At 33.0% G+C, this 10,146-nt stretch overlaps 2 protein-coding genes and 2 long non-coding RNA genes across 5 annotated transcripts in view; 2 read left to right on the top strand and 2 right to left on the bottom strand.

Annotated features, from left to right (window-relative positions):
* LOC126848989 (kynurenine/alpha-aminoadipate aminotransferase, mitochondrial-like) overlaps positions 1-8,922 on the bottom strand; it is a 307,625-nt gene extending 298,703 nt beyond the window's left edge. The window contains exon 1 of the mRNA XM_050590420.1: positions 8,912-8,922. The gene's annotated coding sequence lies outside the window, so the exon portion shown is untranslated. The remainder of the gene's footprint in view (positions 1-8,911) is intronic.
* LOC126849023 (uncharacterized) lies at positions 27-1,538 on the top strand. Its single transcript, XR_007687334.1, has 2 exons — positions 27-689; positions 999-1,538. It is a non-coding gene; the product is annotated as an uncharacterized LOC126849023 (long non-coding RNA).
* LOC126848994 (homeobox protein HB1-like) lies at positions 5,726-8,897 on the bottom strand. Of its 2 annotated transcripts, none has more exons than XM_050590432.1 (3): positions 7,245-8,897; positions 6,579-7,025; positions 5,726-6,215 (listed from the first exon to the last, which is right to left on the bottom strand). In XM_050590432.1, the coding sequence occupies exons 1-2, from the start codon at positions 7,900-7,902 to the stop codon at positions 6,607-6,609; spliced, it is 1,077 nt and encodes a 358-aa protein (XP_050446389.1). In that variant the 5' UTR covers positions 7,903-8,897; the 3' UTR covers positions 5,726-6,215; positions 6,579-6,606. The 2 variants fall into 2 exon arrangements, with proteins under 2 accessions (XP_050446389.1, XP_050446390.1); XM_050590433.1 differs by having other exon boundaries at positions 6,584-7,025.
* The window catches only part of LOC126849028 (uncharacterized), a 47,632-nt gene continuing 44,851 nt past the window's right edge, over positions 7,366-10,146 (top strand). Inside the window, exon 1 of the long non-coding RNA XR_007687342.1 lies at positions 7,366-7,447. This is a non-coding gene — a long non-coding RNA (uncharacterized LOC126849028). The remainder of the gene's footprint in view (positions 7,448-10,146) is intronic.

Raw genomic sequence — 10,146 nt, 5'->3', positions numbered from 1 at the left:
TTTTCTCTTTCACGTTCGCGCGCGCAATTAATTTACATAAATCTTGTTTTATTTTATTATTATTATTTTTTTTTTTGAAGTTTCTCTTTCTACTTATTTCTTATCAATGCTGCAGTTATTGAAATATCAAGTGTTATAAAAAAATAATACAATTGCAATCGTAATGACATTGATATTTAAATGTAAAATTCTAATAATTTTTCTATGCACATGCCTCTCTCATACGTGTTCATATTTCTACCGTATTGACTTGTAGAGAGCTCACGGCTATTTAATTTTGCGGCAATTAGCTATTTGGAAGGAAGGGGAGCCGTTTTGAGTAGAAGCCGATAGTGTGGCAGTTGCTCGCCAGATGTGGTGAGTGCGGCCGTTCTCGTTGAATTGTGGCGCGCGCCCGCCCCCGGTCGTCCTACCCTTTCCCTCTTCTTCTCCCCACTTAATCGTCTGCCCCCTCCGTTCAGACGAAACTGGCTATCTTTTCTACTTTGAGTCGTCGCATCTGTATACGTACACACGGCCGCGTATCCCCTCCCCCACGCGTTCCGTCGCATTCGCCACTTGAGAGCCCGCGCTGTTTGTCCTACACCTACTATCACTTTAGACCTCTTCTTTCGCGCGGCTGATGAAAAATCGTGATCCAAGGACCGCTAAACGGTGGACCGAAACGCTATTACGCCATTCAACGATCAGTACGTAACTATATCTATATGACATTTTATCGCACGCACATCTTTGGAGACTATTACTTATGAAGCACACAATTTTTTTACTTTGATCTTTATTCTGTGATAAAAAAATATGCATATATATATTTTATTATCGCGTTCTTATTACGTACATCTAAATTATGCCATCAAACTTAGAAAGAGAAAGAAGACAGGAAAAATAATATGCAATTATATAACTTATTTAAATTTCTTTTTATATATTTAATCGCCAAGATTATTTTATTTTATTATTTGGCAAAGCGAAGGAAAATGTATTTTGATTCAATGCAGTTGATGCCTGACGATGGTAAGATTCCGCTCGACAAGAGGTAGGACCTGACCAGCCTATTTCGGTCGATCCGAGACGCATTGCCTTGAAGTCTCGTGTCACTCTTCGCGATGGACCCTCTCCATTAGAATTTCCAATAAAGCTGTCGCAGGTGTAAAAAACGTATCAAGACCCCTATGAATCATGCGTCGCGCAAAAGCGGAACCGCCAAGACACGTGTATCTGTTATGCTTTCTCTCGGTAATTCGCAGGATGGTTCATGCACCCGTTCATACGCCTCTTCCTCCTCTCTCTCTCTCTCTCTCTCTCTCTCTCTCTCTCTCTCTCTCTCTCTGCACTACTATAATCTGCCCCACCATAATCCATTCAGTGTCAACGGGGGTCGATGACTCCGTCGAAGCAATTATTATCATTGAAATTAGGTTTCAATCATATACGAGAAGAATGATTCGAGTCATCTATAAATGTTTGACCCTCCGGGCAATTGCGAATTAATAATGTGACGTCACACAAATAAATAAGTCGAATAGTAAGAACTCTAATATCGATTCTCTCTAGGTAGGTGGCTGATATTATCGCCGCATTATTTTGCGTCAACGTCACACGCGTGGGTTTATAGAGATTGTCCATGACGGGATTTTCCCGTCGGAGAGCCATATAATCTGTGTCATCATCCGCGTTTGATAATCACAAATTTAATGGATCGAACCGAGGCAATTGTAATTATCAAGTTAAGATTCCGGAGCATCCGTAACCGGTTTACATAGCATAGCTTCTGTGAACGAATACGTGCTATGAATTGATAATGCTTTGCAGTTAATATAAAGATATAGATTATACATATTAAACATATATTTGCTTGATCAAGGAACACATGATATGAAAGGATTCGCAAATAAGGTGATAAAAAATAAATTTTTAAAACAAAATATTTATAGACAAAAATATAAATGTGATTACATTGAGCATTTTTACGTATAAATGAAATTTCATGATTAGCAGATAATTCTCTTTGCCATTTATTATACAAATAATCAATAATTAATAATAATAGTTAGTAATAATAATTAGTAATAATAGTGTTTTACGTACTTATCTTATAATCGGGAAAGGGTATTCGAAGATTCCGGACATTCAGGTATCTGGATTTGAATTTTGAAATTAAATCCAAGTTTTAAGAAATAATTTCAATAATCAGATAATAGATGAGATAGAAGAGATGAAAGAGTTTTAGTTAAAATTATATTAATAAGTTGCAAATTTACAAGTACGATTAATGTAAAAATATCATAATGTAAAATAATTCAAAATTTATCATTTTATATTAGTTACAAGAATAAGTTTACACTGCCATTTTTGTCTTTTAAAAATCAAATGGCCTTTGTTTGCACATATATTTTTGTGTGTATGTAAATTTATAATAGATTATTTATAATTGTTATATATATATATATATATATATATATATATATATATATATTTGCTTTTCTCTTCTCTCTACCTTTCTTCTCTTCTAAAATTTTTCATAGCACGCGAAAACAAATTTTACGCAAGAGGATTGGCAGAGAAAAAAATATATTCAATTCGAGGTTCACAGCTAAGACGCGTTGCACAAAAACCAATACGTATCCGCGTGCCGGCCATGATGGATTGTCGGAGCTATGGGAAACTATCTGTCAAGCACAATATCGACCCTCGCTCTCTCTGTCCAACCCCTGCAAACTCGGGGTTCACTCTCGTTGCCGCCGTCCCTCCTGGGGGTGCGTTCTGCAATGTAGGTTTACCTACACATTGCCATACAAACCTTTCTCAGCCCCCCCGTTTCCGTCCTCTTCCCCCTCTCTTTTCGTTTTCGCCCAAATCTTCGACCATTTCGCGAACAACCTATCTTCTTCTTTATAAGTTCTTTTGTTTGCCCGAGAATGCATCTCAGTGCGGCATTTGTATAACTATTGTAATATTCTCACTTATTCCAGAAAAATATTAAATAATTTCACGCATACTCATATATCTATATAAATATATATATATATATATATATATATATATACTGATTCTTTTTACATTATATACATATCTTGTACATTAATTATTATATTGAAAAGATAATATAAAATAAAAATTAAATAATGTATATTAATTAAGTAATAAATATATTTGAATTAGAGATCGGGAAAGAAACCGGGTAAGAAATACATTGCTGTTCCCCTATTTATAAACTGGGTGAGCATCGGACTGTGTCGCAGGTATCTAATACGGATATCCATATAGTATGTGTACTCGTGGAAATATAATCAAGTAAATCGATATTAGTCATAAATAAATCAGCCCTGGAAAAACATATAACGCTTAAGTAAACATGTGACATGTTTATCGCTGCATACAGTATTTTTTTTTTTTAATTAATAATTTAGTAATTCATTAAAAACGTCATATGAGTACACATACTATAAATATTTGTATGTCATACAGATACGCAAAATCGGTAATTATCTGGTGTTTACGGTTGGACAAGCAATTATTTCTTTGTTATATTACTTGGTTTCTCTTGCAAACTCTAATCCTAATATATATAATTTTTTATAATAATTAATGTGTAAGATATTATTATTATTAAAAAAAATATATATATATATATTAGAATTGGATTTAAAACAAAAAATTTTCAGATAAATTAAGACTCAAATTATTTAAAAATCTAAAATTAATTTTTAAGTTTTCTGGAAAAGTTTTGTTGTAAATCCAATTTTTGTTGTTAATTCAATTTACATAAATTTACACCTGTGTGATACAGATGGGCCAGCCGTAAATCCGTCATCAAGTGAGCTTTGCGCATTATTACTCATATCTAGTTTTGAACATACACAAGTATTGTCATAAGCTATATCAGGATTGCTTAACATTAAATATGAATGAAAACATTAGCTCATTCTATACATTCTAATGTAACAAAAATAAAACTTTCAGAAATAGACTGAAAATATTTCTGAATGTATGTTTAAAAAATAATGTCTCTAGTAATATGCACCGTCGCATAAGATTAAAGGCGCAACTAACTTGCCACTTGACAAGCTTAAAATCTTAGAATTTGGGGGATAAATAGAAAAGGAGAGAGAAAGGAAGAGAAAGAAAGAAAGGAAAGGAAGGTAATGTAGTGGGGAGGATAGCTATGCAGCTGCGCTGTTCACACGGAACAAGATGGTTGAAAGCGTGAAACGTGCGTGGATAGGCGTCCTTCTTTTTTTAACGTTTTAAGTGTTTTTTTTTTAGAACAATATCTCTATTTTTTAATTTTGTTATACAGTGTTCTATATATAACAAAATAATACAATAGTTCTATATTACAAAAGTTTAAGGACTTTCCATATTTGCAGAATGTGCGGTCAATAATTGCATATAATAAATGTTGAGAATAAGTTATAGCTATATATGCAATAACATTTAACTAAACAAGTTTTTTCAATATAGTGCAAGAAAAATAAAAGCCTTTATCGCATTGTGAACGTGCCACAAAAATTTTAATAAATTAACTATTATATTGCTAATTATATAATATTATATGAGACATATGTGGCTATAAAATATTGAGAATAGAGTTACATTTATATAACAAAAGACTTAATTATTTTAAAGAAACTTTTCATCTAAATGTGAATAAATAAAAATGTGAAATGTGTTTCGTAATGAAAATAAAAAGTAGTAAATAAAAGTTATGCTAACTTTTTTATAAGATCAAAGATAAAAAGGAAGTAAAACATATATTCTGGCATAAGGAAATCTGTCATAAGGATAGTAATAAATAAATATAATATAATAAATAAAACTCAAAAGAATTCTTCAGTTAAGAGTTCATGACATTCAAATTTTATTTAATGTATAGAAATTTAATAATTGCTTCTGTAAAAAACAATTTTACAAAGTTTACAATAAAAATTGTATTTCTATAAAATTTATTTTGATGAAACGAGAAAATATTATTCTCGTTGATATTAACGAGAACATTGATTATAAAGATAATAATTTGTAATTAATAATTAAATAATTTTGTTTTTAATTATAAAAATTCTTTCATATATTATACTCTTAAAATTTATAATACAATTTTTTTGGCAAGTATAGAGTTAAAATACTATTAGTATATAGCAGAAGCATGTCCTTTTCATTTATTTGGTTTGATTTGTGTTATACAAGGCAGATTTAATTTGTAAAAAATAAAAGCTTTAATCAATTTTAGGAGAAAAGATAATAATTTAATCTGAAATTAATTTTTTCTTTATTTTTTTGTTCTTTATTTAATCGAAGAGAAAAAATGGCGTAATTTTGAAAAAGCGTTTTAAAAAATATTTTTTTTTAATATGATTTTTGATAAAATAACATTAATCGGAATTTAATCATTGAAAAAGATTGTTTTATATTCCAAAAATATTCTGCTTTTCTTTTGCCATAGATGATATATAGATATAAACATAGATTTCAACTCTTAACTTTCCAAAGTTTGTCAATTATGTAATATATATATATATTTATTTACAAATTTTTCATATATATATATATATACAGATATATGTATATATATATATATGTATATATATATATATATATATATATATATATATATATATATCTGTATATATATATGAATATAAGAATATATACAATATTAATAAAAATTTATATAATTATATGATAATATATTAATATATTATTATATAATTACAGTAAACGCAGTAATAAATTAGTAGAACAAAAAAAATTATACACGTATCGCTCAACTTACTATGTATATTAAGCGATAATGAGAGCTGCCGAATATGAGTATTGTCATTAATCAAATTGTTTGTGAATTTTGCAATATCTGTCCAAATATTTTTGAGAATGACGTGTGCAAATATTTCCCCGTAAAATGCAATATTATTAAAGGAATGTTTCGAAGAAAATGCAGTGTGAACGGCCGAGCTTTTTTGATACCTGAGCTGTAGAACGCTCGTTGTTTCGCCTCGTCCATAAATCATAGTGATGCAAGGTCAGCTGCCCCGATCTCGGTCGTCGCAGCATTCCCTCTTTACGAACCGGCGTGAAGGACCAACTGTGTGTTCCGAGTTCGACATACTGCGTTTCTGAAGGTTATCTCAACTGACTTCGAAACGCCGTAAGTCTTACCTGGCTACATCGGTCTTCATTGCAACAGTTCTCTATTTAATCATTGAATATTGCATTGTCTGAAATGTCAAAAGAGTCCAGCATATTATATATTAATTTTTATACGGATACCTATTATATTAATCAATCTATCGTATTAATCGTTATCATTATTTAATAATTATGTGATTCTGCGTCTTTTTTTATCTTTTCTTATCAAATTATATTATATAAATAGTTAAGCACATTCTAACAATATCTGTCAAAAGTATTCAATTTCTATTATTTCTATAAATTCTTTAAAAAACTAGCAAAATAAACTTAAAAAATTGGCAAAATAATTACAAAAGCAATAAAAATATGTACTAAAAAATTCGAAATAATTCTTTTATATTCATCAAAATAAATTAAAAAATTCAATTTTTATCTAGCATGAATCGTACCTTACTTCGATATTCTCATTAGAGATTTTCAGAGATTGTGATATTGCATTAGAGACAGGTCTTGCTGATAAGGTTGCATGTTAAAATAATTCTGATATGCTGCATCAAATTGTTGCAGAGTTGGTTGCAGTTGCGGCTGTTGCGTAAGATGCGATGTTTGTTCTCGTGGAATCGTTAATACATCGGATGTCGAATCATTTATCGGTGTAGTCGTAATTGAAGAGAAATCATTTTGCAATTCATTTTTCGTTTTCTTAGCTTTCATTCTCCGATTTTGAAACCAAATTTTAATCTGTCGTTCTGATAAATTTAGGATCGAAGATAGCTGTTCGCGACGTTGTTTCGGGAGATATTGAGTGGTATGAAACTCCTTTTCTAATTCCAAAGTTTGTTTCTGTGTGTAGGTTTGCCTCGTGCGTTTCTGCTCCATTCCGTTTGTTTGATGAGCTGTAACAATAACATTACAAATATGTATATATTAAAAAAAATAATAATATAACAAAAATAAAAATATATTTAAGATTATAAATTGAGGGTAAATAATATATTCGACTAATATTTTCATAAATTTTATTATTTTTGTGTAAATACAAGAAGATATAAAAAATAGAAATTATAAATTATTTATATAATATATGCATAATACGCTGTATTATAGCGACTTACCGTTAGTCCTATTTACCCACGCAAATGACGTGGAACTGTCGAAAGAAGTGTGCTGTCTTCGTTCGTCTGTATTATTTACATCTCTGTATCTATTTCTTAGTTTGTACTTGTTATTGTTACAGTTTGTTTCCTGTTGTGGCCGTGAGTATATGGTTTGGTGATACGAGGCTTGTATCCTTGGTCGACTTGATATGGAAATCGAGGTATTGTAACTGCCGGAATGATCGATGTAATTTTGTTCATAAAAAATTTGCTGTTGTTGATATGGCTCGTGTAAATTGACAAGAGATTGGTTACACTCGGCAATGGTCGGTGATGTTTGATTAGATGACGAGGACGGAGACGTTTCCCAATCTCGCGAAATAATTTGATTGTTAGAATTGAAAGTCGGTGAATATTTGCCTGGATTTGCGTAGTAACTTCCCGTTATAGCTTTCTTGCCGTGGATTAGAGCCTTTTCCAATAAACTGGTCGTTTTCGGCACACATTGTGGCGCATAATTAAATGAATCTAGCTGCAGTTGTTGGCTCGATAACTGATGCGATGGATGATGCGGTGGATGGTGTGATGACTGTTGAAATGGCTCATTTCTAAATATGAGAGAGAGATCTTCCTCGCTCGAATAGTTCTGCCAATAATTATTTGGATTCGATTGCATATTGTTACATAAAGATTTATATCACAGCAATTTATAAGCGTGCGCGCGCGCTCATACACGCACACACACATAACGTATTACACACGCCGACACATTACACGCGCCCACGAGAATGCATATAACACACTCTTGTTTTTTTGTTTTTTTTTTCTATCCACTAGACGAAGCGGCACAAATTTGATTCACTCACTGATACACTGGAATCACATTATTATCACAAATAGCTAGATAAACTTGATGTAGAGTTTTCTCGCCGACTCGCGCATTTAATCCTCACGTTGTCAGTACGTAAAGCTGGCAAAACTAATACTGCTACTTGCAGTCTTTTTCCCTTTACGGTACAGAGTGTAACCGAATCGAAAAGCGAATGGTTTGTCCGTTTGGTTTTCCAGAGAACTTTCAGGCTTGTCTATTGGTGCTAGAGGGGACGAGGGAAGAAGCGGGGGTCACACCATACTGAAAATCACAAGCGAACTTGCAAGTAGTACAATACTGCACTACGTAGAATGGGGTCTTTTGGCGAAGGTGGAGGGGTATGCGCTACCCTTAGTTACAAAAGCCCACACGGTCTTGGTCGGCCTCTGCCCAAATCGAGGTATCGCAGGGGGGCTCGGCCTCTGTCAGCTGCCTCTTCATTCAGTGCTGGCTAAGGCCACCCCCGAATATACATTCGATTTTTGATCTGCTACTCGTGCCGCAGTCCCCTCCCACTATTAATGCTATTGACACAAAATCTACGCCGGCTTCCCCACTTTCCTCCCCCTTTCCAACGCGACCTCGCACAATGCACGCTGTTATGTGCACGTATGGGACATCCTTGCTCGCAGGGTCGTTGATCTACGTCGATTTGAAATTGACTTTCGCCGCTTCCACGAGACAAATCTCTTTATTAAGTCGATTTCTTTCTCTCTTAACGCGAGATATCTCCTTTTCCGTCGATCTTGCTCGATTGCTTTCCTCTTAGAAATATATTTTCGATGTAACGATTACCACGAATATAAAATTATTTCTGTGTTTATTGTATATATATATATATATATATATATATATATATATATATATATATATACTAATCAGAGACAAAGTCGAAAACAGCGAAAACAATCTTTGCGCGCGCTACCAATATTTACAAACATACTTAGCGAAGAAATTCCGTCGAATCATAAAGCCGTGACTTACGAAGTAAGAAAGTATTAGGACGCCTAAGTGAGATGTATTGATTAAACACGCTGGACAAGGCGTCAACGATAGGGTTAAAAGAACGTTTCGAGAATAATTATCCTTAACGGAAGATAATAGACGGCCTCACGGACAAACTATAAATAGCAAAGAGCGTCCGAAAAAAAAGTGATTGATGATGCGCGTTGGAAGTGGTGACCAACCTACGGGGATTCTAAACGGTTGAACGGACACGCGTCTGCACGCGCGCACACACACACACACACACACGTTCATTGCGCGATACATGCACGTATGCGGTCGAGTTTAGGCATACATGGCGAATCGAGCGATGTTCCGAAGAACGGTTGCCTCGCGCTCTCACGCGCATGGATGCGAAATGCATTCTGCGTTAGTCGATAGCAATAAATAATAATCCTCGATGGCCGATACTTGTGGGAAGAGACGAGGGTTCCGCAGTTGGGAGCATTTCCTAATGATTTTGGCTATATTGACTTTATTCTTGCTCGCATCGCCGATATATAATACGTTATACAAGAGAAATATACGAGAAATGTACGACGTACAATACGTTATGCAAGAGAAAATTAAAATATAATTATCATTATTAATTTAATTTCTTTTAATTGAAATATTTGAATGCAATACATTATGTTTTATGTATATGTTCGCGCGTTTACACGAGAATATTATGCGAGTAATACATTTTTTAAACATCTTTATATCTTGCATTGTACTGTAAGGTAGACCCTGTTTATGACACTGTTGATCATAAAATTAAGGTAGAATGACTTGAATGACATCCAGTGTAAAATATTCCGTGTAAAATACGTGGTCTTTATTTCTTATAAGTATCCTGCATATAATAATCAAATCCTAAAATATATGTTTCTGTACGTTTTCTTTTTTCTATTTTACCGGAAAAAAAAATGTTTAGTTTTATCTCAGTTTTGTTACGCCAGGTAATTTTTACAATATTACACAAGTCTGCTGACCCAATGGTCTAATAATGAAATGGTCTTTTGTCGGCAAATACAAAGCCCAACAGGGTCCAAGAATTTGGAA

The sequence above is a fragment of the Cataglyphis hispanica genome, chromosome 4 (assembly GCF_021464435.1).
Source record: "Cataglyphis hispanica isolate Lineage 1 chromosome 4, ULB_Chis1_1.0, whole genome shotgun sequence".
In the NCBI taxonomy this organism is placed as follows: Eukaryota; Metazoa; Arthropoda; class Insecta; order Hymenoptera; family Formicidae; genus Cataglyphis; species Cataglyphis hispanica.
The sequence above is the reverse complement of the archived record's forward strand: the minus strand, read 5'-3'. Positions and strand labels throughout refer to the sequence as shown.